The following is a 27,417-nucleotide window of genomic DNA, read 5'->3' as shown; positions in this document are numbered from 1 at the left end:
ACTATTTGTTCTAACTTCTAAAAGTAAATACAGAGTCTCTGCTCCAAAATGTAAACCCGGCCCTCGCCACCCTGTCTGCTCTGGCTCTCTTCCATGAGCGCTCCTCTTCCATTCCATGGCTCCAACAACCTCACCAGTCCACCACCGCCGCTTCCTCGCACCCGACACCGCTGCCCCCCTCCTCCTCCTCCTCGTCGTCGTCCTCGCGCCATCCTCCAAGGCGGCTGAAACCCCCATCTCGTTCTCCTTCCCATCTTTCTCCCTCCGCAACCTCACCCTCCTCGGCGGGGCCTCGCTCCGCGCCGACTCCGTCTCGCTCCCGCCGCCTTCCTCCCATGCGCTCTTCCCGCTCCCGCTCCCGTTCCCACCCAATGCCTCCTTCTCCACCTCCTTGCTCTTCGCCGCGCCCACCTCCACGCACCCCGCTTCGCGCCTGTCCTTCCTCCTCATCCCGGACCCGCTCACGGTCGGCGCCACGGCCAAAAACCGGTCCCTACCGCTCGAGATCACCCTGGACGCGTCCAAGGGCCTCGTCTCCGCGTACTCCGCCGGTTTGAGACTTGCCGGGAACTCCACCGGCGCTGTGGGTCTTCGGAACGGCAACGGGGTCGGTTCCTGGGTCATCTACGACGCGCGCCGGGCGCGCCTCGAGGTATTCCTCAGCCACGCGAGCGTGCAGCCTCGGACTCCAGCTCTGTCCTCAGACGCCGCGGGCCTTGGCGTCCGCTTCTCCGAGTTCATGTTCGTCGGCCTCGAGGTGTCGTCGGACAACGCGAGCAGCGGCGACGGCGGCTTCGTCGTCGAGAGCTGGACCTTCCTCACTGCCGGGATGCCGCCTGTCGACACGGGCACGGCATCCCGGCCCGCGCACAGCATGTCCGACAGCGTCCCCAGCACGCCCGCGACGCCTGGGGTAACCAGCCTGAACCTGAAGGGTGGACGAGGGCGCCGCAGGAAACTAGTATTGGGGCTTGCTGTCCCCTTGCCCATTGCGTTCCTTGGTGCACTCATGGTGTTTGTGGTAATGTATCTGAAGAAATGGAGGTGGAGTACTGTAGTGGTTAACAAGGGAAATGGAGCAAAGATAACAGGTAAACCGAGGCAGTTCATGTACCAAGATCTCTTCTCGGCTACAAATGGATTCGATCCCTCTATGGTGGTCGGCTGCGGTGGTTTCGGTACAGTGTACAAGGCAGTGTGCCCACACTCTGGGGTCACGTACGCGGTCAAGAGATCGAAGCAATCCAGAGAGAGCTACAATGAGTTCAGTGCCGAGCTTACCATTATTGCTGACCTGAAGCACCCCAATCTGGTTCAGCTCCAAGGGTGGTGTACAGAAAGGGACGAGCTGCTGCTTGTCTATGAGTTTATGTCCAACGGCAGCCTAGATGAGGCTCTCCATCCTTGTTCAGGTACGGAGCTTTATGTCACCCTCGACTGGTCTCAGCGGTACAACATTGCTGTTGGCATTGCTTCTGCGGTGGCATACCTACATGAAGAACATGACAAGCAGGTGATCCACAGGGATATAAAGTGCAGTAACATACTTCTTGACTCGTGTTTTAGTCCGAGACTGGGAGATTTTGGGCTTGCAAGGTTAAAGGATCATGACACGAGTCCTCGGTCGACCCTGGCAGCAGGGACTCTTGGTTACCTTGCACCTGAGTATCTCCAGATGGGTAAAGCTACAGAAAAGAGCGATGTCTACAGCTATGGGGTTGTGCTACTTGAGATCTGCACAGGCAAGCGGCCAATAGAGAGAGAAGCACCCAGCAGTATGAACATGTTGAATATTGTTGATTGGGTTTGGAATTTGCACTCAGAAGTCAAGCTTCTGGATGCTGCGGATCCATATCTTAGTGGACAGTATGACAATGAGCAAATGATGAGGCTACTTCTTCTAGGTTTGAGCTGTGTGAATCCGTTCTCAGAAGAGAGACCTGTCATGAGGACAGTCCTAGGCATACTGAAGGGCAAGAATGAGTTACTTCCTGTTCCAAGAAAGAAGCCGCTTCTTGTGTTTGTTTCAAATGTGCCTGTTGACCTTGAGAGAGTAGTTTCAGAGCGCAATCAGAGTACAGTTTCAAGTGATCTGTATGAACTGAAAATTGACCTAAACTAGGTAATAAACTTCCCTTGTCAGTTTATAGTTCAGAAATGTTTTTTACATGCTTTTACTTTCCATTTTTTTTGTGTATGCCGCATGTCTTAGTCCAGATTATGCTAGTAAGGGAATCTAATGACTATCTCAAGAATTCGTCCGTATCTGTGTGACTAGAACTTCTTTTTTTCATTCCACATGATGTTGTAGTTCGATTCTTGCTCATCACTCTGCAGAAAACTGAAGTTCTGTGACTCGTGAATACCTACAGGGAAAACAATTCCTTGTGCTGTTATGAGACATTAGACTTCTTTAGGTCTGCAGGATTTATGTAAACCTGAAATGAAGTTATGACTAACTATAAGTTATCATGGATGAGTTCTCACAGTGGATTTTTTTTTCCAATTACACACAAGAATATAGAAGTTATTTTGCACACACATGCATATCCCCCCCTTGAGCACAACAATTGCAATTTAGTGGTTCAACATTTGCACTGCTAATAGCAATAGCTGACGGATGGAATGTGGTTCTGCCACATTAACCTGCTGCTAATGACTTGTGAGTCTTTCAAGAAGTAAACAAGTTATTTTGTCTTGAAGTGTTAAAAACAGGGTAGTTTGACAAAAGAACTGAGAGTATGCATTGAGCTGGACAGGTTTTACTTTTTTTTTTTCTGTTCTACCTTGGGAACTTAGCTACTATGATTAATTTGAACTGTCAAAAGTTTTGTACCTTCAGAGTTTCAGTGCAATAATGGAATTATCATGCCTGTTATCCAAAAGTCAATATAATGCTAACTGGCCAAATGGCATTGGTCAATCAGGTTTTTATTTCCAATAAATTTGTTTATGTACGCATAGATGGCTTCATCTTTTGAAGAATTGTTGAGCCTAATACTATTTTGTTATCCATGCCTATAAACCTTGAACTTTAAATCTACAGGTAACTGCGGAGAAGACTTCTTATGTGAAGGACTCTGAAGTTTGGCCGATAGCTTGTGAAGTTTGTAGATATTGATCCTACTCTTAATGGAAATGTGGTTACAAATCTATGTGTTCCTGTTGAGGTTAACTCTCTTGATGTCGCTACCCAGATGTATATCCTACAAATTGGAAATGAGGTTATATATCGATTGTCGAGCTTGGTAGACAGTCCTGATCTTGCTACTGATGTAAATCGTACTCAATGGGTTCCTGTTGAGTTTGTAGAGGCGGCCACTCTTGACTTCAAATGGCAATGCTAGATTTAGTGGAGAATATAACACATGTTTCTAGCACCTGACATTAGCATGGTATTCACATGCATTTTCTGATTGGAGCCATTTGTTGATAAATGTTTCCCTCCGTTTCTCTTTATCGAGCACTAGCAAACATGCTCATGTTGTGCAACGGTAGAAAAAAAATATACGAGGATATAAATGGTACATAAGTATTTATGTTTTATCATTTTCATAAAATTTAAAAGCTACTCGATCCATCTCAAATCGTAAGATTTTTTACTTTTTTTATACCAAGTTTGACAACTTGTCTTATTCAAAAATTTGTGTAAAATATCAATTTTTTGTCGTGGCTTGGTTTATTAATAAAAAATTTTCAAAAATAACTTAAATTTGACTATATTTGCACAAATTTTTTGAATAAGATGTCAAACTTGGGGGGTCAAAAAAGTCAAACGTCTTATAATTTAGAATCGATGTAGTATATCAAACTTTGGATAAAAAAAGTCAAACATCTTATAATTTAGGATGGAGGTAATATAATTTATTTCATAATAACCATGACATCTATAATATAAGTCTATGACCATATTAAGCTTATATCAAACTAAAATGTAATTTTAATAAACTTTCTACAAATTTAATAAACTTTTTAAAAATATTTACTCATAAATATATCATAACTTTAACACTCATATATACATGTATTGGTATAGTTAAATAGAGTTTCATGACTTACTTTAAGGACCCATAAAAATTTGAAATTCTAAATATATGATTAATGTGTTTCAAGGATTAGTATGTCTGCCAATGATTATGAGCAAGACCTCTTTATTTTTCATGTGGTAGCAGGGATTGCACAGGTACATATGTGCAATTTAGATTGGATTAGACAACAAATTGCATAAGATTTTAGTTTATGATTTGATTAATTGGACCCGATTGATCTGGTTCTAACAAGAACTAATAAAACATGCATGTATGTTGCAAAGGAAGAAAAACTATCAAACATTAATGCAAATTATAATGTTGGCAGTAATATAACAATGGCATATTAAGCATGTATCAACTCTACAATATGGATGTGCTAAATTTCAGGTTTTTTTGAACAACTAAAGTACTTTTTTGAATTGGTTTCTTTGGGTTTTTTTTTTCATATAGTAGGTGGTTTGCACTATAGAAAATCAGTGGAAGGGAAAGGCGTTGGGCTTATGCTTCTTGTGGGATTGAAATTTTTATACTTGTCAACTTGGAGTTTTTGTTTCACTGGTTCCTCGTACGTGTTATGTCCATGTGTGTGGTAAAGAACAAAAGGGGTGAATGTTCAGCTTCCATTAACTCTACAGGAGTGAAAGATAAACTTATCCTAACTCCCAACTAGTTTAAGTTAAATGAGTCAAAAGAAGTGCTTACCATAGTTTTAAGTTAGTACTTAGTAGTGAACCCTATCTAGAGCTTTTGTTTAAGGATTTTTATAACGTGGCAGGCTGAATATCATAAACCTAGTTGTAGCTTTTGGTGATATTTTAGTATCTGCAGAAAGATTAACAATACATTCATTCCATCAAGTTGTCTTTGGCTATTTGGTGGCTAAGGTAGAATGGACCTGTCTCCCTTGGGAATACTTTGCACCCTATGCGGCTTTTGGTGTGAAAGAACGCAACTCAGTTCCAAGTTCTGATTACTGAAAACAACGACAATGTCAAGTTTAGTAGGGATGAACAGATGATTCAGCAAGCTTCGGTTAAAGACATCTCCGGCTGGTTTTATTTTCATCAGCTGGGTTTGACAAGAACTACCAAGATTATCTGGTTCAAATAGTTTAGCAACAGCAGTGTCAGCTTCATCAGCTTCTGCAGCATTCAGATTCATCGGCCAAAAACAACACAATGTGCTAACCAAACACACATATCACATATGGCAAATCCAAGAATAATCCAATACAACAAAGGTGTAACCATAATATGAAATGAACATGATACAGTGTCACAGTTTGGTTTGCAAATGACACCGCATATTACTTTCAAGTACGAACAAGACATACAATGGTTAGGGGCTTCAGTGCTCCCAAACGAGCAGCAGGCGGCTCAAATAATAACATATTTCATTTTCTGTGTACATGAGAGCACAAACATCGAATATGTTTTGCTCTCTTCTTTCAACCACCGGTATCACCCAGGGTAGTTCCCATCAGTGGTAGCTCAGCAAAAAAGAATGAGCAGCCACCGAGGAAATGAATGGATGGGTATCTAACATAAACCTATACTAATGTACAGCTGAAGAGTCTGTGTCTTGGTTAATTCTCAGTCGGTAGTATACATTGTGCGTCCACAGTAGAAAGAACAACATGACCTTCACAGCTTCACCCAATATGTGACTTGGCTGCCCGGCGTGAGCACCTGGTCCTCTTCGTGGACAGGCAGCAAGCGCAGCCTTCGAGCAGCTCAAGGTCCTCATCACAGGTCAGAATTGAAGCCAGCTCTGGGTTCTCCAGCAACATTTTTGAGGTCAGAAAACCAGCAATAGTCCATGTCTGGTAAGATCGGGATTGCTTCCCAATGAACCTCCCAGATCGGGTGTCGTAGTATTCTGGCCACTTGTCATCTGAGAGTCTCTCCTCGGCCACTGCAATGGCTCTCCGGGCCAATTCTGGTCTACCCATTTTTATGCACGCCAACGTGAACTATGTGAACAGCAACAAGGATAAGTCAGCAATGATCTACAAGCATGAAAATGACCCAGAAATTTGAAAACATTGGCTTTGATATTTACCTGCCACAATAGGGTTGGCCAAGATCCACCATTATGATATGACCATGGGCTGCACATGCACAAAGTGGACACATGTCAACAGATGTGATGTTTACAAAGAGAAGTTTAATCTTTATTTAAAAAAAAATAGAGAACCACAAAAGGGAGATATGACAAACCGAAAGACATGGAAGGACAGAATGAAAGACTGATTCTACAAGCAAGGATGCTTACGTATTCTTAGGATCACTGCCAGTAATAATGCGCCATTCATCATCTTCCATTGCAGGATAGCATATCTTGAGGGGCATGTTTGCTACAAGATCATCCCATTTTTCATCAATAAGGCTAAGAATTCCCTCAGCTTGTTTTGGAGTAGTTAGAGACGAAGCTATGGCCCAAAGGTTGCCAAGAGAGAAGAACCTAAAATCCATGTGAGCTGGCTGCAGATTCCCTATAAGGTAACCTCCTTTCTCAGGAATCCAGTCAACAAGCCAGGAAGGGATTTGCTCAGGGTAAATGTTGAATTTGTTAGTGGCATCATGGGAGTATTCTTCTGTCTTGTATCTGTATATCTCATTTATCTTCTTCATGTCAACCCAGTAATATTCTCTGATGTGAAAGGACAATGCACTGAGCCTGTTGTTAATGGCACGAATGAGGTTTTTCGATCCATTGTTCATAACAAGCATTTCTCGTGAGCATCGTAAAGCAGAGTAGAACAAAGCCTGCGTAACAGAAAAAACTTGTAAGTACAGATCTTCAGCTGATATGCCAAATATTAGTCCTGCACAAGAAAAAAAAATTGGTCCCTACATGGCAGCATATTTTTCCTATTGTTGAATAACATTATAGATCGTTATTCCAGGATCTAGTGAATTAAGCCATAAGAAATTAAAACTCAACTTACTTGGATTTCAAGAGGATGCCCATGTATTCCCATCCTCCTGTCTATCATGCATGATCCATCTGTAACTAGTAACGTTGGGAACATGTCAAACCCATCAGCCAAACACAAACTCAGTATCAATTGAATTCCTGTCTGCACATCAACTCTTTCTAGCAAAGCATTGTCTCCTGTAATCTTGCAGTAAGCTCTCAACAAAATAATCCACCACAGTCCTGCAAAAAGATAAATAGGGTTGAAGTAACAGAACAATGATGCATGACAACAGTAACTTCAAAACGAATTCTTATATGCAGCTTATGTAGGAACAAGATACATACCAGAATCCACCGGAGCTACACGGCCAATGGCTGCCTCACCGAAGTCAGGGTCCAAGACCTCCTCAAATCCTTCATTGTTCTCATCAAGTGGTACGGTCCTAATCTTGAAGCTAGCTGGCATCAATCCTTGCCCAGGGCTGTAACAATCAACAGTTTTCTCCCAGCTCTAATCATAAAAGAAAGGAGTAGAGTAATTAGTGACTAGCTCAAGAAAAACATCACATAAACAAGCAACCAGAGATGAGTTCAGCAAACACAAAATCTTTTTTATTCACTTTAACAGGAATATTAGTGTTGCCTCTTAGTGGTACAGATCAAGTGAAATCTTGTTACATGGTCTTAGAGTCTGTTTGAATCAGCTTTCAGAATCTTCAGAGGAAAAACATTTCACATTCCTTTCATCATTTTAGCAGTGGTTATTGCAATCTATCTAGTTGAACAAAAGAATTACAATTGCAAAAGCATGTGATAGAATTAGCATATTGCTTGTCCGCTAGAGGTTAATTATAGTTTAGTTATTGTTCATCTCAGACTTATACCATCAAATCTTAACTTCACCTACTATTAATTTTAATTATTCAGTTGGAACCTCTGCTTTTCCATTTTACTGGCCAAACAGCTCCGAGATCCTGTGGTAAAATCTTATATTTATTTGAATGTGAAACAAGCTAACAGTAAACCATGTAACTTCATGGCACTCTTATACGGAAGCTGACATAATTAATACAACAAAATAGAAATATTATCGTAGTCCCCACAAGAAAAGAAATCTGCATAGAAGATCTCATGACCTAAATAACCACAAACTGGTACGTATTCAGTAAATCGATGATAATTTTCACTTGCCCATAGAAATAAACGACCGAAAATGATAATAAAAAAAATCCCAAATATATCCTAGCGATGCAAACTTCGGTGTCTATTTCCATCCACAACTAACAAAAACAAGTTATTGCCGTACACGCCATTGACACTACTACTAAGTACTTCAGCTAGAACTAAATTCTTTTGGAGTTTTAAATTTTGACCAGACGAGGAACTCGTAAGCAGGATCGGGATCAGCCCACCTGAAGCTGGAGGGTGTGGAGGAGGAAGTTGCGGACGATCTCGGTCTCGCCGCGCATGAGGAAGGCGAGAGCGGAGGGCACGAAGTCCCTGATGAAGACCTGGTCGTAGTTGAGCGTCTCCGTGCACTCGGGGTCCTCCGCCGCAACCGTCCCCACAGGCTCGCCGCAGTAGCTGACGACCGCCCGCCGTAGCAGCCTCCACGCCTCCCTCTCCGTCTCCGTCTCCTCCCTCAAGGGCGCGGGCGGCTCCACCGCCTCATCGGCCTGCACCGCCGCCGCGTCGTCCTCCTCCTTGGCAGGCGGGGTATCAAGCGGGAACGAGTCCGGGAAGAGGACGCGGTCGAAGAAAGGGAGGTTGCCGGAAACGGCGGCGCGGGGGTCGGAGGCGACGGGGACCGGTACAGGGGTGGCCGGGCCGGTCTGCGAGGCCTGCGACTGCGACGCCGCGGAGACGAGGAAGGGGAGGCGCCGGCCGTACGGCGGGTGGTGCGGGTGGGGCAACCTGGGGAAGAGCCGGGTCGCGGTGCCCGCCGCCGTCTTTGACGCCGAGGCTGCGGAGGCGGACGAGAGGAGGCGTCGGCGGCACGGCCTCACTGCTGCGGCTGCTGCGGCGGCGAGCCCCATCGGGGTTTGACCACTCATATGGCAAGCTCCGGCGAAGGGCACGGGCGCGCGGCGGAGAAACCTTCAGGGGGCTAAGCCCAAAAAGGCAATAGAGGCAAAGGTAACTTGTGCGAAATACTTGGCCGGCGAGGGTTCGATCTGCGAAAGGCCAGCTCGGTTTGGTGGGGAGCGTAACGCAGAGGAGCAGGCAGGAAGGGGGAACACTTTTATAAAGATCGGGGCGGTGGTTGGTGGGGTCCACCCTGGATTTAAAGTGCATGTTTCTCAAGTTTTTATTTCCCAACAAGCCCGTTGGCTAAATGGGGAGACGGTTAGGTCATTATCCTTCTTTGGGTTTTATTAGGGATGGGTGAAATTACCATCGTGGGAATCGTGTTCGTGGAATGTATTTTTGTGATATTTTTTTTAATGCACTTGAAGAAATTCACTGTCTAATTTTGGATTGATGTCGTCTTTATATCAGGTATTATAAATGTCAAATTTCTTGGTGTCGTCTTTATATCAGGTAGACAGACCAAGTAGATCGTTAAATATATTATCAAAATATATCTTTGTGACGTGTGATGTTTTCAAGTGTTGGTGATTCTTTTACAGTTCTAGTTAAATTAGAGAAGTTTGACTTAGGATAAAACTAAAATGGCAGATGATGACAGAGGGAGTATTTTTTTGAAAGATGACAAAGGAAGTAGAGGTCGACACTTAGTGAATATATACTTTGGTTTATGGTGTTTGCTTCTCCACTTTGGAACCAAGATATGCGAAGGTTCACCAACCTATAATAACTATAGTGAAGGATCAGTACTACATCGTCCTTTTGAGCAAAGACAACATGAGAATTTTTTAATCGATATTAATGATAAGATGGGAAGTTTCATGCTAGCTTGAGAGGATGCAAGACAAAAATGGAATTAACTTTAGTTTTTCACGTCCAAAAAGGCATGATTTCAAATTATTTATGATGGCGAAAGGTCATGTTATATGAATTTAGTATAGAGATCAGTTGATTTGCTTCTCTACCGTTGAACGTTCACTTAAGTTTTACAACTAGTTTATATTTTAAGTGGTAGGGATGCAGCTGTCCACCATGAAACTTCAAAAGTGGCTTATAATCAATCTCAAGATATGTTGACCTACTTTGTGAAAAGTTTTGATAGGAACTGATGCATATAGGTGCATAAATAGTAGTGAACTTATATACTGTGTTTGGTTCTTATTATAGGCCTAGCCTGGTTAGCGACAGCCAAAGCCCTGATATAGGGAAATGCTAACCCCTTCCCCCTCATTTCCACTTTGCCTGGCTTCAACATGGTCTGTGCATTGTTAGGGCCTAGCCTAGAGGCTTGTTTTAGCTAGCCAAACAAACCAAGTTGGTTTCGGTAGAGCCTTGATGGAGAAAGCCAGGGTACCAAGCATACCTGATATGTATAAGTATTTATGCCACATTTTATAAATGAATATGATGTTTTCATGAGATGGAGTGCCATGTATTTCAATGGGTGGCAGGAAAGAAAACATGGCTAATGAACATGATGTTTACAGGATTACAAAGGGAGGACCATGTATTTCGACATGTACCAATACGGTGGCCAGGAAAAACACATATCTGCTAAATACTACCTCGGACTCAAAAGAATTCGACTAAGTTAAACTTTAGTTTATAGAAAAAATTTATCAATTTTATGTTTTAAAATATGTTTATATTAGAAAAATATATTTCATGTTTCATCCAATAATACCTTAGTACCAGCTTTATCTCAAAAAAATAATATTTCTAGGTTACTGACAAGTCAAACTTTCTATGTTTGACCAAGTTTATATAGGAAAAAGAGTCTCTAGAAAAAATATCAACATTTATGTCTCTAATTACATTTGCTAAAAAAATTATACTTATTTGATAATTAATCTAATGAGATTTATTAAGTGTTATAAATGTTAGTGGTGTTTTGTGGTCAAACTTAGAATTGTTAGATTTCTTGGGCTTGTTTAGTTCCAAAATATTTTGCAAAATTGACACTGTAGCTCTTTCGTTTGTATTTGACAAATATTATCCAATCATAGACTAACTAGGCTCAAAAGATTCGTCTCGTCAATTTCGACCAAACTGTGCAATTAGTTTTTATTTTTGTCTATATTTAATACTTTATGTATGTGTCTAAAGATTCGATGTGACGGAGAATCTGAAAAATTTTGCAAAATTTTTTAGGAACTAAACAAAGCCTTGGACAAAGAGAGTATATTCCATTAAGTTTAAGATTTTTTTTACTTTAGGCGGAGCCGTGAAGGATATTTGAAAACGATGGGAGGGTATTCCTTTAATTGCACACTGGGAAACAGCAGACCACAGCACAGCCGCCGTGCCGGGGCGGACGCCGGCGGACAGCATGGGCCTTAGTTTAGTTCATCCAAAAACCAAAAAGTTTTCAAGATTTTTCGTCACATCGAATCTTGCGGCATATGCATAAAACATTAAATATAGACGAAAATAAAAACTAATTACATAGTTTGACTGTAAATCGTGAGCCGAATCTTTTGACCCTAATTAGTCTATTATTGGACAATATTTACCACAAACAAACGAAAGTGCTACAGTAGCGAAATCTAAAATCTTTTCGGAACTAAACAGGGCCCAAGTCTCGTGCGACGGGCGGGATGCCGCGACCCGTCGAATCGCTACCGGAAGACTACCAGTACTGACCGAAAGCGTGCCGGAAAAGAGTTAAAAAAAAGAGAGGCGCACCGCACGCCACCGGCACTATTCGATCTTCGCTACCACGAGAGTGTACAGATAATAAAAGCCACGCACCCGCAAGACACCGGCTAGTCCCTGACTGTGGGTCCCCTACTGTTTATAGGAAAGGCCATTGCCCACCTGTCTGTGACTACTGTGTCGTTCCCTTGCGTACGCAGAGTCTGCCCCGTCTGTCACGTGCGCGCGCACCGTCCACCGCTCGCCCCTCCCCCCGACAGCACGTGACGCCGATATTTTTACCCGGAACAGATCATAATCATAGCCGATTCAACGGACTGGAAGGAGTTTGAACAACATTTTTTATTAGTATTAAACATAAATACACTGAGGAGCTGCGCAACAAACGAATACGGGTGGTAAAAGGTGGTGGTCGGTGCTCTCTGCTCTGGCCTTGTTTAGTTCGCAAAAATTTTCAAAATTCCCCGTCACATCGAATCTTGCGGCATATGCATGGAGCATTAAATATACATGAAAACAAAAACTATTTGCACAGTTTATCTGTAAACCGCGAGATGAATCTTTTGAGCCTAGTTACTCTATAATTGAACAATATTTGTCAAATAAAAACGAAAGTGCTACAGTGCCGTTTTTCATAAGTTTTTGCCAACTGAACAAGGCCTCTGTCGGTACCACGGTGAATTGCAGCGTGTACTACCATCTAACGCGTACAGTAGGTGACTTCTCGTTTCGTGTTTTTTTTTTTCTCAAAAATAACAAGAGCTTTTTCTCAAAAATAAATGCTGCAGACTCTGTAATTTTCAACTTTGGAAGGTTCCCAGCAGGTTCCTATGTGTAGTAGTCATCCGTGCATGTGCCACATTCTCGCTTTCAAAGCGTCAATAAGGTCTCAGTTCAAAATAAATATAATGATACTAATATTCATATTGTATACTAAATATTATTTAGAATATATTTTTATAATAAACATACTTGAAGATATAAATAAAATCTAGAATGACATTTTTTAGATAGATGTAGGATATCCTTTCTTCATCATTTTTTACAAAGATTCTTACTGCATCTTTAAAACCTAAGATAAGACGTGCATGCTAATGATTTTTCTTTGAAATAAAAATTAAATTTAGTACAAATTATTATTGTTATGTTTGATTTACATATTAAATTTCTTTTGTAACCACATCACTATTATCTCAAGCGCTCCTTTTTTATCACACCTAATAGAGGGGTCCATAAGATATTGTGTAACCCTAATAATATCTATATATACATGCAATTCTTATTACATAGCTCCTACTCTTCATTCATCAAAACCTCACATAAAGTTTTCTCAAATTTGAATTCCCAAAATCTGAGGTGACTATCTTCATACATAGAGAGGTGTTACCATAAACTCCACCTTTGGAGATGGCCAGGCCCCCTCCTCAGTTCTATCGACAAGGCTCTGGATGGTGAAGGGAGGTGGGTCAGCCTCCCTACTCGTCCTAGTTAGGATTTGTTTGGTAAAGCTCCATCAACTCTAGATTCACCAAAATTATATCTAAATCTAATTTTTCTAGTTAAACGTTTTTTTGTATTCAACATCTCCACTGTGAATCTATTCCACCAAAATGGTGGATCTGTCGCTAAATTCACCAGATTAGTAAGGTGCTCCACCAAAGTCAATGGGGCCAATTAGACAAGAGTGGTACTCATTCTAACAGTTCCTGAAATGGTGTTACTCTTTATCATCTTAATCATTTTTTATTTGATTTCTCCCTCAAATACCATTGCAATGCACAACGTAGTTTTAGTCGGATGGTACAAATCAACTCTTCTCCATTGAATCCTCATGTAACACAAGTTTAAGGACCAATCGATAGTGTATTTTACTCTTAGATGCACCCTCCATATGTAGTACCTTTAATTGAAAATGGACACCAAGCACTACCAAAATGGTGGAGTTCTCCTAGTGTTTTTAATTAGTAATAAAACACTATCACTAGTCAAAACACTGGAGAATCCTCACTAGGAGGTATTTACTAGGAAAGTTTATACTAAATTTTGAATGCTAAAACACTAGAAGAACCCCACACTACTAGGAGAAATTGAAAAATCTGGTTGTGAAGTGTACAAATTCTACTCGGCGACTTCAACCATTTACAGATGGAAAACTTGCCATCTTGGATCTGGAGACACAACGCACAACTACCAGTTTACTTTCTCTTTTGATAAGTATAGTAACGTGTCAGCTGCAAATGCTTTGTCTACTTAACAGATAACAGTGGTTTGGACAGAGAACTGATCACCCCCATGTGCCCACATGGTCGTGCCAAATGTAAATCTTAAATTCTCCGAGACGTAGTACAAAGCCTCCAAAAAACAAAATATATGGGGCTAATACTCTGCACGAATTTAGTGTACAGTAATTAACCATGCACTAGGTTAGGTACATGCTTCCTACAATGTGGGACATTGATGCGCTATGCCTAAGGGGCCACTCAAAATTTCCGTTGATGACATCATGATAAAAACATGTTGTTTCTATTAGTAATACTAGCTTCAGTTGATTCTTCAAATTAAACGCAGAAGCATTTACAGCCATGTAATTTTGCTTCTGGGTCAAGGTAACTTGAAATCCACCAACTTTTTCTCACAAAAGACGGTTGGTGTGCATTAGACACAAGAACTATTCTAGTTTATCAACACTATACTCCCTCCATACCCGAATTTATTAACGTTTTGGGCTTTAGGCTCGTTTTCGCAAAGGTTGTTGTTGTACTCCCTCGTGGTGCATTGTTAATGCGTTTGCCTCTGGGCAAGCCGCCCGTTCCGCTCCCGGCTGCATTCAATGGCTTTGAACCTAGGACCTCAGGACTCAAACCTCATTGCGTTGGCCATTTGAGCCTTTGATTGCTTCTTAAAAGAAATGTGCCTGCATAGGGGCAAAGATGAAAAACTAACCCCTAATTAATTACTCTTTGGTAAGCACAATCATATCCTAAACGTTAACAAATTCAGGTATGGAGGGAGTACGGATCAGAGAAGCATTCTAGGACGTAATCCGAAGTAATTGAATACCTAAATGATCTTAATATGAGGGCACATTTCTTTTACTTGTATTCATATCTGTGAATCTCAAGCACCAAACCAAGACAGAAACAATGGGCGATCAAGAAGAAATGGGGATAGAATTTGAAGTGGATAAGGCTTGGGGGTTGACGTGGCGGCGTTTCTTGGACACCTTTTCGCCTGGCGCCAGCATTTTCCAGCCAATAGATTTGCTGCCCAGTCAGCAAACGCCAAAAATAAAGCGCTCGATCTTTAGAGTCTTCCCTTGAGTAACGCAGAACCCATAAAAGCAAGAAAAAGAAAAATAATTTCCAGCTTCAGGCATGTACGGTTGCCGAGATATCTGAATCTGAATTTAGGCCACATTGGCCAGCAAGGAAAACTAAATAAATAAATAAAAAGAAAGGTGTTTTAAGTGGATAAGGTTTTTAGGATGACGTGGCCGGCATTTGGACGTTTTTTCTCCAGCGTGCGCTGTGATCATGTGACCTTTTTCCGCTGATGCTACACCTACAATTTTCTGGCAGAAAAAACGTTTTGGGGGCTAAGAAACGACACGGTGCGACAACGAGACTATTGCACAGGGGTCGGTCCTTATTGGCAACGGTCACCGTCGTGTGCCGATGAATAAGGCCTTGTTTACTTACACCTAAAATCCAAACTTTTTTTAAAGATTTTTGATCACATCAAATTTTATAGCAACATACATAGAACATTAAATATAGATAAAAAAATAATTAATTATATAATTTAATTATAATTTACAAGACAAATCTTCTGAGTCTAATTAATTTATGGTCAGACAATAATTATTAAATTTAAATGAAAGTGTTACGATAGCCAAATCTAAAAGTTTTTAGATATAAACAAGGCCTAATGTCGCGTGCCAAAATCATGTGGCGAAGAAACAATTGCAGTATATATATATATTTTCTTCGAACAGAACAGTTTACGCGAAAACGACACGGCCAGCGTGAGAGGGGAGAAAATGTTTGTTTGCTTGCTTTTTTTTAGGGGAAGAAAAATGTTTGTTGCGTGGTGAGGAGTCTTGTCTCCACGGCCCACGCGAATAACACGGCCCACGCGGATAACAACGTCCGACGCGGATCCGCAAAAGGTGATAAAGCTGGGGACGCAGCGACTTGGCTGAGAACCATGGGCTCGTCGCTGTTCTTGAATGAATTTCTGAATTTTTGCAGGGATTCTGAACACAGCTCCACTCCAAGGAAAAAAAAAAGGCGTCGCTTTCAGAGATGACCCAGGTGTGCAAAAAAAATCCCAAAATCCCGTGTTGCAATTGCGACCGCGGGTGGAATCGTGTGTGTTTTTCGTGGAAACATTTTTACCTTTCGGGACGATGCATCAAATATCTACAGTAGCATACACCGGACGTCGCTCATCCTTGTGCGAGATGAACAAATATCAAAGATTTGCGTTGCAAATGCGGCCAATTTCCAGGGAAGGTGCATACAGGAAGTGTTCAAAGAAAAATGAGGGCCTGCCATTCGCCAACCGCTACTGAAAAAAATGGACTGCCACAACATTGTAGGCTGTACTTGTTATGTCTGTTTTGCAAATCGTAGAGTAATTAGTTTGTTTTGGAACTAAACGAAACCTTCATTCGTTTTTTTTTCAGTTCCTCGTAAAGATGAGAATGATTGGTGCCACTCGACAATTGGAAAGATAAGTAGGCATTCGCAAGATATTTCCTGTTACTTCTAAGCAAAGATATAGAATAAGTCTACGTAAAGAAAAAGCAGGTTTTGTTGGAAACAAAAGGCTCGAATATATGTTAGAAATTGGGACGCCTGATGCCCTGATCAGGACCAAACGCGATTCTCTTGGCTAACGTCACCTCTGATGTTGCGCAAAAAGTCAGTCAGACGAAAATTACTAATCACTCTACCAAACTACTCTCTCATCTACAGTCTCAAACAAAAATATTAAGGTCAGTACAGTCTACTACTACAACAAGAAGGCTTTGCAAGAGATGAAACTAGACAAGATGGATAAAATAAAAAATGCATTATCATGTTATCTATAGTTTTTTTTGGATAAAGTTAGATTTTATTAAAATTTTAATAGCAGTATACATTGAGTTGATACACAGCTTTGAAAAAGTTCTTCAGTTCTCTGCCTAGCAAGATGCACATAGCCAACAAAAAACACCAAAACAAATGCATTCTAGTGAACGATCATGTTATCTGTAAATTGTACAGCACTATACGTATAACTAGGTCGTAGGAGTAGGTTGTTCAGACACCGAATGCTGACTGCAGATGCGACCTGACGCTCCCTGATAGAAGGGCATTCCTTGTCCAATCCTGGATGTTCTTCTTGGCATCTGCAACATTAGCATAGCAATACAAGGTCAAGATTAGATAGAATAGACCATGGCATTGCATCGTTGCAGGCATGAATTTAAGTATGTAATGTGATTGAAGAGGTCTAACATCTTTGACAACCCAAGAAATTGTGCATAGTTCACGTGAGATGTCAGATGTGCTACATGTTAGAACTAAGCAGACAGTATGCAGGCAAGATCAAACTATTTCTGAAAGGATGCTCCAGTGAAATCAATCACATGTTATTTAGACTGGAGTAAATGGTGAACAACAAGAATAGTGAGTAATAGAAAACAAGCTAGAGAGAGCCATCTAAGAGCGCAGCATTAGATAGCAAAGCAATAGAAAGATAATTCAGGGTTCAGGATGTAGCAACAGATCCAGACAAGAATAGTCCACAATATTGTGCTGCACTGCTGCTACCTATCCAGTTTGCAAATAGTAAACCAAACTTTTGAAGCTGTAGATCAGTTTATTCAGAAAAGAATTATAGGACTGATTAGCTTGAAAGAATTGTGTGGTTTACTTTCAACAATCATAAGTTTTTGAACAAGGTAGCATCGGATGTAGTACAGGAGAACGGTGCACCTTTGTTGCATTTGGTGAACCCAATAATATTTGCGATGCTGAGGCTCAAGCAAACTCCAACAACAAGAAGGTAATCAGCTTGAAGTCTGATGAGCGAGAATATCCCAAGTATAATCCATGCAGCAGCCTGAAACATGGAAGGAATGATATTTTTCAAATACTTTAAGCTTAAGTTGTATCTCTCTATGATGGACTACATATCAAGCAAAAAGATAAGTATGGAGAAATGTGGGGATACAAATGAATATCATTTTCACTACATAAAGTTTGCCATATTTTTCTTCACCTCTGCTTCCCAGTTCCTTTTTTTTTCTTGAATATGCATGAGAGCTGTGTATCACTTCATTAAGAAGAACATGGAGTATACGACGCACACAGAGACACACAAATGCACCCACATGGCAGGACTTTAGTCACATTCGATTCTAAGATAAAAAAAAACTGACGAAACAAATCACCAACACCTATATGGCAACCACCTCCAAGAGATAAGCACCTGGCACCTGCTAGACACCAGAGGTGAGCCTCCTTATAAAAAATCTGTCTGAGGACAAGCTGTATACTAGCATTGGTTCCATTAAACACGATCTTTGTGCGGTGTTTCCACAACATCCAAGCCTCTGCCTTCCAGTCAATCTATTGTGACAGAACTGTGCTCTATTGTCCCAATTCCAAATTAAGAAAACGGAATTATTTGAAGTTTTGTATGAAAATCATGCAGACACAGCACACTGACAATTCAACAGGTCCATTTTAATCCAAAATAAAAAAATTAAAACAGAGCTATGGCCTGGGCACCTGGCAGTGCGCTTAATCAATATTTTCCATAGTGATCGTGTTAGGGCCTGCTTGGATCCATAGCTAGTTACTGTGTAACCTTGCCAAGCAAGGATATGCAGTAAAGCTGCTTGTTTGGATTCCTTGCCAGGGTGTCTCAGGACCTGTGCGAGCAAGGATTTCCTTGCCAGCAAGGGAGAGCCAAAATAGCTCTCTTGGCTGGGCAAGGCTGGATAAGGCAAGGCTAGCTAGGCAAGGCAAGGCTAAAAAAAGAACCAAGCATGCCCTTAATCTCCAACCATGGTATTGAATGATTCATGAATTATCAAACCTAACCTTCGCCGGGACTCTACTTTCAATAATGAACCATAACTGGATGTCTGGATTTGCTCAACAAATAAAATATAAAGATATAAAATCTACAGAAATGCCTCCAAACTTTCATTTACCAATATAACAGATCAGCAACCACATTGGCTCAAGCCTAACCTCTTGATAGAACATGTACACTTGTGCTTTTGCGACAACTTGGTAGAAAAGGTTTAACCAGGAGTTACTACTTACTATGCTTCAAACAGCTCGGTTTAATCATGGTCATGGGAGCTGGATGTATGGACCATTGGACAAACTCCTCAAAACCACAGATTGCCATGCTAACCCACTCAATTCATGATATATTCCACCCATTGCAATTATATATCAAGAAAAATATTAACTTTCACATTTTTCCAAACTATACATACAGTTTGTAGATAAAAGAAGAGTGAAATGTACGGCTGGTTTAGCACCACACATGGAAAACGTTCACATGTTGATACTATATTAAATACTCTACTCGTTTTTGGATGGTTATCCCACAGGATACAGGTACAGAGAAATATATTAAACTGAAGACATGTATCTAACACTATGAATCTATCACACATCTGTGCATACCTAGATTCAGACCCTTTTTTTTCTGGTGAAGGGTAACTTCTGCGGTACCAAGATTCAAAAAGGAAATAAAGTTTACAATAACCATACACTTATAAAATTAGAATCAACATCTCCGAGAATTCCTATGAACCTATAAATTCATATCAATTTTGATGACAGCAGCAAGTAAGAAATACAAGTAGCACTTTACAGTTTATATACACGAGTGCTCTCGGTACTCTCACTAACTCTATGCGGAGGAATCTGGCATGCTTCTACTGAGTTCATAGATTTCCTTCATTCCATGTAAATTTAGGTGTAGTGGTGGTGAGGTGGGTGTAGTTTTACCTAGGCTCTGTATCTCATTGTCACTTCCCTAAGAAACTGATTGATTGCATGTCATCTAAATATAGTGGTGCATTCAGCAATACTTCAAGCAACATGAAACTTTTAATAGTACTACTTATGATTCCTATCTGAATATATAACAATAAACAGTGACCTCTACAGTACTTACAGTCAAATATAGAGTCCACCAGAACAGCCATGAGTCCTTCTTGTTCATCCTAGCCAGTGACTGCAACAAAAAGGCTAATTGAATTTAAGGTGTGCACAGTTGGATCAAAACAGGCAACAAGGGAACTAGAATACAAACTGCCAAATTCAAACCTCTCCATCAAGGCACTCAAACTTCCAAACACTCTCTCCCTCGTCATTAATCTCATTCCACCACCGTAACCCAACCAGTATCCTTCCGCTGACATTCTTGACGACCCAGAAGTCAAGTGCTGCGAGGAGCACAGTGATGACAAAGATGATGACGAAGTTGTTCACGAACAGTGTGGACAGTATGTAGAACGCCAATGCCGATGCCTTCACGGAGAAACAATCAGAACCAGCTAGAACCTAGGCACGGTTCTGGTGCATATAAGATCAGAAACTGCAGGCAGTGTACCTTGAAGAGCACGTGGAAGAAGCATGTCTTAGGATTTGCATAGTTCTCAGTAACCTCCTGCAACAGGGGCGGACCCAGTAAGGAACATGGTTGCAAAAAGAAGAAGGAAATGGTAGGCATAATACTGCATAATAGAATAGATCCGGATGCAAATAGCTTAAGTTAGGGTTTGGGGGCGCTCGGTTTCGCACAGAGGGGATGGGAGACAAGAGAAGGGGTAGGCGTACCTGTTGGGTGCTCATCGCCGGCGAAGGGCCCGACGACGACCTGGGCACCTGGCGTACGGGGACGGGGAGCGGGGGCGGGGGCGGAGAGCGGCGGCGATCGCCCAGTCGTCGCAGCGAGAGCAGAGACGAGGGAGGGGGGCAACGGGAGAACCAAATGAGAGGGTAATCGGGGGAACCGGAGAAGAAAATGCAGGAGCCCTGCCGTGCGGGCCAAAAGACTTCGGCACTTTTTTGCCGGCCCGAACTCGACTCTAGCGTGGTGGCTCAATTATTTTGGGCCGCCTTTAACCAACGGATGGGTTGAGTTGAGTTTAGCTATTTCTCCTCGTGTACAAACTCGACAAATCTAAACTTACTTGATCTAGCTCTAATTTCTGGATAACATGTTCATAAAAGCCCATATCTCCTTCATAAATGTTTGATTTGTATCTCCATATAATGACATTTGTACTTCTTATAAAGGTCAATAAAAGGTTCTATTCTTTTTTTTTTTTAAAAAAAAGCTATTTCTCCTCTTTTTTTCTGCGTTAATCAGATTTTGGCCAAATTACGGCAGTGTTTGTTTCATGAGATCATTATATTTCATTTAGTTCTTTGTTAAAACGTGACGATTTATCACTGCTTTATTTCACATTAGCTAATAATTAGTACCAGTATAAGAAACAAAGTTGCTCTACTAAAATCTATTTGTTCAATTGTGAATTGTGAAAAGACTATTTTAAACTGTAAGCTGTGAAAAAAAAGTTCTTAGAAAAAAAATGTATACTGTTTGACCAAAACACCTATGAAACCTACCCACTCTATATCTCCGTTGAAAAAATTACGAAACATCTCTATTTCCACCCTATTTGGAAAGTCAGAAAGCAAAAAACCAAAAGCAGGGTTCAAGATGTTGTGAAAATTAGACTACACGAAAGCAACTACTTCTAAGATAGCAGCTTCATGTTCTACCAATTTATTTTTATTCTGCTTTTTGACAGAAAAACATTAGCCTAAATTTAAGAATAGACTTATGATGAATCACTTCATGAATCAGTTGCTTCAATAATAGTGTGTTTGGTTCGAGGAAACACCTTATTTTAGATAAGGTGGTGCATCATGAGTCCAATCCATAAATTTAGTGAAATGACTCCATTTCTTATCTCTCACAACTAAAAAGACTAAAGAGTGGATATTTTTTTGGTGCAACAATCTCTCTTCGTCCTTCTGCCTGCCGCTTGCGATCCCTCCGCCTCCAACCGCCCCCACGTCCGCGAGTGCGACCAAGTTCCTCCCGCACGGTTTTCCTTCCCAAAAAGGCGCTCGCCCGAAGCCTCCCCTGCCCGTGCACCCGTCTCGTGCCCTCGTATGCTTGCTCCCCCACCTGACTCCTCTCGCCTTTTGTAACCCTAGCCGCCGCCAGTTGACGCGAGGCCACTACAGGGCGCGCCGTCTCTAGGCATCAGGAGGCTGCGGCGGACGGTAGCGTTGTCATGGCCGGCCTTGCCGGTGGCTAGCCCATGCAGGGATGGTGCACCGCCTCTCCCTCTCCTCGCCGATGGCTACACTCGATCACCAACCTGCTTCCATCCTACACTAGGTGCCCATGCCTTCATCTTCGGCCTTCCGCCGGTAGCGAGCACCAAACAGGTACGCACAACCCTTATCTTTTGTTCCTGCCTTCCTGATGTGCGAGATCGGCCACCAAATTATTCTGATCTGATCTGGTCCAGATACAAGTGTCGATACATGTATATGTATTATGCCTAGAAACTTTTTTTTGTTTTGTTTTTGCGAAAAAGATTGGGTTTACATGTGGACGACCATGTTGTTTAGTTGGTACGACCCTGCCTCAAATTTAATCTGATTCGTCCTTCATTGTTCGTTGCAGGTATACCAGGTGGCACACCTTCTGCCGGTGCTCTGTTGTCATGCCTAGCAGTTGATATGGTGTCCATCCCGTAGCCGCCCACCGCGCCAGGATCATCAGCATTAGAGCAAGTATGCATCCTGACCCCTACAAAATTCAACTAGGTTTTGTAGTTACTGCATGATGGTCACTACAATATGCATGGAATTTTGTATTGAAAGGTGTAGTCTTCCTCCTAATTGCATATAATTATGCAATTCCTGATCTATGGTATATATCAACGGGAAACTAATAGAAAAATCTATAAATATTAATAGGTTATTCAACCTGGCTTTGGAGCCCCCATACTTTCGACAACTACGACATTTTCAATTTTCTCATTTGTTTGAAGCCAAATTAAAAGCATGTTACTTAGCCGAATTACATTGCTGATGCTATGTTTGATTGACATAATAAATCACATTGGACTAAACCTTTGTGCATTGAAAATAGGCATTTGGAACTGACATAATAAATCTCACTGAGATTGTTTTCTGATGATTGCGTTTGCAGGAAAGAAAAGGACTACCTGATGGATGTCCTAGATAGGTAGAAGTCCCGGAATCACTTTTTGTCAAGGAGACCAGCCAGACTGACAACTCCGTCTTCACACAGGACCGCTTGACTGTCACCATGGAAAAGCTGCAGCTCTTCTATAGCTCTCTATTATAGAGTGTTTTCCCTCTTAATTAATTGGTACTTGCTGGCTGATAGTCTTAATTTAGCATACACAAGCCTGCTAAAATGATTCGCTTTTGGGCCATGGCTGGCTGCACAAGGGGTCACTTGGAAAAGGAATGGACATGGCAGTGAGTATTCCTTTCTCTTCTCTATGTGAAAGATGGCTATAGTGAAACATTAGGACTGTTGATATTTGGTAACGCAATCAGAAAATGATCCGCAAGCGCACGGATATCGGTGAGCATTTCACCCGGGAGGTTTTCCAGAGTATCGTATTTATATTTTTACCACTGGGAGAAAGGGTGCATCTGACTAACCAAATCTATTGCTACTACCCCTTTAGGCTACAAAGAATGTTTCTCGATGTGAGTGATGTATAGAGAAGACTGCAACCGTAGTCTCGTTCTAACCTTGGTAAGGATGATTTACTGTTCTATTGGGGAAGCTCTGCAAAGGATGTTCGACCCACACCTATAAACCTACCCGTCCTGCTAACAAGATATGGGATACAAAGGTAACTCGGAAATGTCACATTCCTCGCTACTACCACGGTCCAGCTAGTCAGGGGATATCTATGAGTACCCTAGCCTAAACACCACGTTTACGCTAGCAATGATTACTCTAATACTCAACCGGAAGAGGATTAAAGTAAACTCATAAACCAAAGAACAATAAAACAAGAACTTACTAGAATTAGAAGTCGAATTACTGAAGAATCTTAGAAGCAAGCCTCGGGTTAGGAGACTTGATCCCGTAGGTACAACTCGGAGTAGACACCGACAGGCCGGCCTTCCTCCGATCTACACCTCCACTCTATCTCTCTCAATCTAGTAGAAACTAGAAGATCTATTTCTACTTACATTGGTTGCTAAGCCTAAAAGGAAATATTATTTAGAGAAGAGGTTTTCCTTCGAGGGCACCCCTCAACTCTATGATAACTTCTTGTCTTCTCCAGGGGCCAGGGGGTCTCCTTATATAGTCCTCCTCCTCTATGCGTTTTTGGGTCGGTAGGCGAGGTGGTACAACATTATCGTTGATCTATTAGGTCGGTGGAACATCGTGTGCGAAGAGAGTCCCGAACGAAGTCCAGGACAGGGCGGGCGCCCTGGGCCTGGCCCCTTTCGGCCTCTGCTTTCTTCCCGTAGCTTCTGGAGTCTTCTAGATGGTAGAAAATTGCATGGTGCATTGATATCTCTATGTAATCCCGACGTGTGGGCCTTTCTTCCTTATTTCCTGATAACCCCCTGCAGAAATAGACAAACACCAAAACTCGTGGAATTATGTCAGATAAAACCCTAAGTCTGGGTGTTGGTTGCATTTAGATCCTTTTCTTTATTTATTTGATAATTAAATTTGATACTTAAGGACCGTCAACAAGGACTTGGGATGATGTTTCTGAAGTCATTTTGAGATGTCAAATCAAATGAAAATTCACTAAACTAATCCATAGACCATAATAAAATTTGAAGATAGCTAGCCATGAGATATCATAGCTACTGAAGCTGCATAATAGAGTTCATGACTATAATTGGTACTTCTATTTTCCATCTATGATGATAACCTCAATTTAGTTTTAGTGTTGAAGTTTCTCTGTTTGATTTCACCCAAGCACGTTGGCACCAGGTATTGCATCATGTGAAAAAGGTAAGTACCTAATCAGCTATTCAGTATCTTCTTTATTCAGTTGCAGAAGATTGTGTTTTATTATGTCAGTCATCTAGGTTTTTTTAGCTAATGAATAGTCAAGCAATGAATAGTCCTTAATGAGTTATGGCCAATGTATTTGCCATTTGCATTCACTGATGGTGGGTGGTTGAATCTAATTACAGAAACTGAAGATTGGTGCTGCTACTGTAGTCAATTCAGTTAGGAACTCATGATACAAGATAGAGATGTTGTTTATTTATCCTTGGTCTGACTAAAAAATATTTATGATGTTTAAAAAAACACATTCTGGCTTGTGGTGATGTTCACTTGCGTGTAGATTAACTTCAGTTTTTATGTCCTCGTCTACCACTGTTCTTGTCCGACAGTTTTAGATTAATAGTTTTTTTATTCCATTCAAGTTACTTCTTTCAGTCTTGCATGCATGTTTCTATCTACCATTATTTAGTCAGGACACTTAATATAATGGTTATCAATCTATAATACTACTTGCATCATTGTGCATTGCCATTAGCCATCACTCTAAAACATGGGTGATATTACTGGGACGAGGATGCACATATTTTTTTTATGATAATCCAGATCTCTATTAATTTTAGTATTAGAGTCATCAACCATCATGATAAAATATGGTCAATCGTGTCTTGTGTACACTACTTAATTAGGGTTAGGCCGTGCAGCTCCCCTCTGGTTCTCCCCTGCATTCTGTTTCTGTTAGCAAGTTTCCCCAAGATTTCTGAAAACTAATACTCCAGGTTGGTTGTGTGCTGAATTTGGAGAATAGAAAAATAAATTATATAATGGGAAGTGCACCAAAGTTTGACTCAGCATTTTTCAATCAGTGTTTTATAAGTTTCTAAATCTTTCACAGGCTGGTAAAAACAATATATCACTGCAACTCTGCTTCTTAATGAAATAGAATGGAAGTGCACTCAATGACAACTTTTACTTGCTTGGACAAAGACAGAAGTGGTAATATCATAATCCCAATCATCTCGAGGACAAGTTAGCTGGACACTACACTTCTTGTACTGCAGCTGAAGTAAAAAATCGAGTGGTGTGTTGTCAATCACGTTGTTGATCATCTGCAATGTTAATAATTTGCCATTTATAATTTGGTCTTGGATTACCATAAAGTTTAGTTCCATATAAAATTCTACTTGCATAGTATAGCAATATTATTGCTTGTACTATGAGACATGTCTGCTGCCGAGTTGTCACCGTCAGGGACTAGTGGCTACACTTGCAATATTTGTACACGAGGGATCTATAGATTGTGAAAAATTTAGCTATGATTGAGAGGAATTCTTGTGTTGTGTGCTCTACTTTCCATGCCATTGCACATATTGTGAAAAAAATATTTTTTTCTTTTTCCATTCAAATTGATCATGGCTAACTGATGCTGATTGTGTTTTTGAATTTCTACTTCCTAATCGGTATTTAGGTGCCAGGTACAAGTGCATGCTCAACACCTCAAGGGATGACGAGGGTCAGTTTGACAGACTAGGTACAAGTGCATGCCTCACAAATTGTTTCAACATCTATAAAAATATTTAAAAGTAGCTTATTAAATTGTGTTTATGCCAGGGATTTAACTTGCAATACGGTCGTGCACTCCGTGACTGTGTTAATTTTACAAGTTTTACTTGTTAGATTAAATATATTATTTTAATGTTGGTATTTTATCGTGTGATCTGTATATTTTTAGTACAAAATATTTTGTTGTTCCGTAGCAACGCACGGGTACGCTACCTAGTACTAGTATTAATTATTAACTCATTCTATTTTATAAATCAAACAAAAAGGTAAGAAGTGAGAAAATAATAAGCTAAATCATTTTTCAAATAGAGAACACTAAACCAAACACTTTATATGACATACTCCTTCCATCCTAAAATAAGGCCTTGTTTAGTTGGCAAAAACTTTGGTTTTTGGCTACTGTAGCACTTTCGTTTTTATTTGACAAACATTGTCCAATCATGGAGTAACTAAGCTCAAAAGATTTATCTCACAAATTACAGGTAAACTGTGCAATTAGTTTTTATTTTTATCTATATTTAATGCTCCATGCATGTGACCAAAGATTCGATGTGACGGGGAATTTTGAAAATTTTTGCGAACTAAACAAGGCCTAAATATATATCTCGCTTATTAAAGAGTCAAATTGTTTTTAAATTTGACTAAGTGTATACAAAATGATATCAAATAGTTGTACCTCTGAATAAGTTTATTATAAATTATATTCTATGATCTCTAATGATACTTATTATATATCATAAATATTAGTATTTTTATACATATTTGGTCTAGACAAATTTAACTCAGCTGTAAGTGAGATATTGTTGACACCGTTTTTGGACACGTACCTTTGGGCGCACGTCTGGAGTTAATGAGGTGTAGATCGGCAGGTGAAGGAGTAGTGACTAGTCTACATGAGAGTTGCCGATGAGGGTTGATGCCGATGAAAAAGCAGCCGAGTACAACTAAGTCCAAAAGTGGTGATACGTTCATGCTGATGGCCAATGCTGATGGTTGCCGATGGCTGTGAAAGGCAGTCTGCCGATGACTCTGAAGGAAAGCGCAGGAGTTGCCGATTGACTCAGGATGGGGTACCGATTGGTCCTAGAGG

The 27,417-nt window shown here is 40.9% G+C and overlaps 3 protein-coding genes across 3 annotated transcripts; 1 reads left to right on the top strand and 2 right to left on the bottom strand.

The window, feature by feature from the left end:
- Positions 56-3,448, top strand: LOC8086320 (probable L-type lectin-domain containing receptor kinase S.7). Its single transcript, XM_002457730.2, has 2 exons — positions 56-2,122; positions 3,047-3,448. The coding sequence occupies exon 1, from the start codon at positions 116-118 to the stop codon at positions 2,120-2,122; it is 2,007 nt and encodes a 668-aa protein (XP_002457775.1). The 5' UTR covers positions 56-115; the 3' UTR covers positions 3,047-3,448.
- On the bottom strand, positions 5,254-9,177 carry LOC8086319 (neutral/alkaline invertase 1, mitochondrial). The gene is made up of 6 exons (XM_002455539.2): positions 8,366-9,177; positions 7,299-7,464; positions 6,982-7,193; positions 6,306-6,799; positions 6,093-6,141; positions 5,254-6,003 (listed from the first exon to the last, which is right to left on the bottom strand). The coding sequence occupies exons 1-6, from the start codon at positions 9,005-9,007 to the stop codon at positions 5,683-5,685; spliced, it is 1,884 nt and encodes a 627-aa protein (XP_002455584.1). The 5' UTR covers positions 9,008-9,177; the 3' UTR covers positions 5,254-5,682.
- On the bottom strand, positions 16,792-20,711 carry LOC8086318 (Golgi apparatus membrane protein-like protein ECHIDNA). Its single transcript, XM_002455538.2, has 6 exons — positions 20,555-20,711; positions 20,328-20,384; positions 20,042-20,245; positions 19,890-19,949; positions 17,681-17,807; positions 16,792-17,091 (listed from the first exon to the last, which is right to left on the bottom strand). The coding sequence occupies exons 1-6, from the start codon at positions 20,567-20,569 to the stop codon at positions 17,003-17,005; spliced, it is 552 nt and encodes a 183-aa protein (XP_002455583.1). The 5' UTR covers positions 20,570-20,711; the 3' UTR covers positions 16,792-17,002.

This window comes from Sorghum bicolor, chromosome 3 (assembly GCF_000003195.3).
Source record: "Sorghum bicolor cultivar BTx623 chromosome 3, Sorghum_bicolor_NCBIv3, whole genome shotgun sequence".
NCBI classification, from domain to species: domain Eukaryota; kingdom Viridiplantae; phylum Streptophyta; class Magnoliopsida; order Poales; family Poaceae; genus Sorghum; species Sorghum bicolor.
Note: the sequence above shows the minus strand (reverse complement) of the source record. Positions and strands in the feature narration are given on the sequence as shown.

Coding starts and splice junctions, on each gene's coding strand:
- LOC8086320 (XM_002457730.2), top strand. CDS start 116: ATGGCTCCAACAACCTCACCAGTCCACCACCGCCGCTTCCTCGCACCC.
- LOC8086319 (XM_002455539.2), bottom strand. CDS start 9,007: ATGAGTGGTCAAACCCCGATGGGGCTCGCCGCCGCAGCAGCCGCAGCA. Junction 6,800..6,981: donor GGCATCCTCTTGAAATCCAA/GTAAGTTGAGTT, acceptor TCTGTTACGCAG/GCTTTGTTCTACTCTGCTTT. Junction 6,142..6,305: donor GGCAGTGATCCTAAGAATAC/GTAAGCATCCTT, acceptor GTGCATGTGCAG/CCCATGGTCATATCATAATG.
- LOC8086318 (XM_002455538.2), bottom strand. Junction 19,950..20,041: donor TTGAGTGCCTTGATGGAGAG/GTTTGAATTTGG, acceptor TTTTTGTTGCAG/TCACTGGCTAGGATGAACAA. Junction 17,092..17,680: donor GTTCACCAAATGCAACAAAG/GTGCACCGTTCT, acceptor CTAATGTTGCAG/ATGCCAAGAAGAACATCCAG.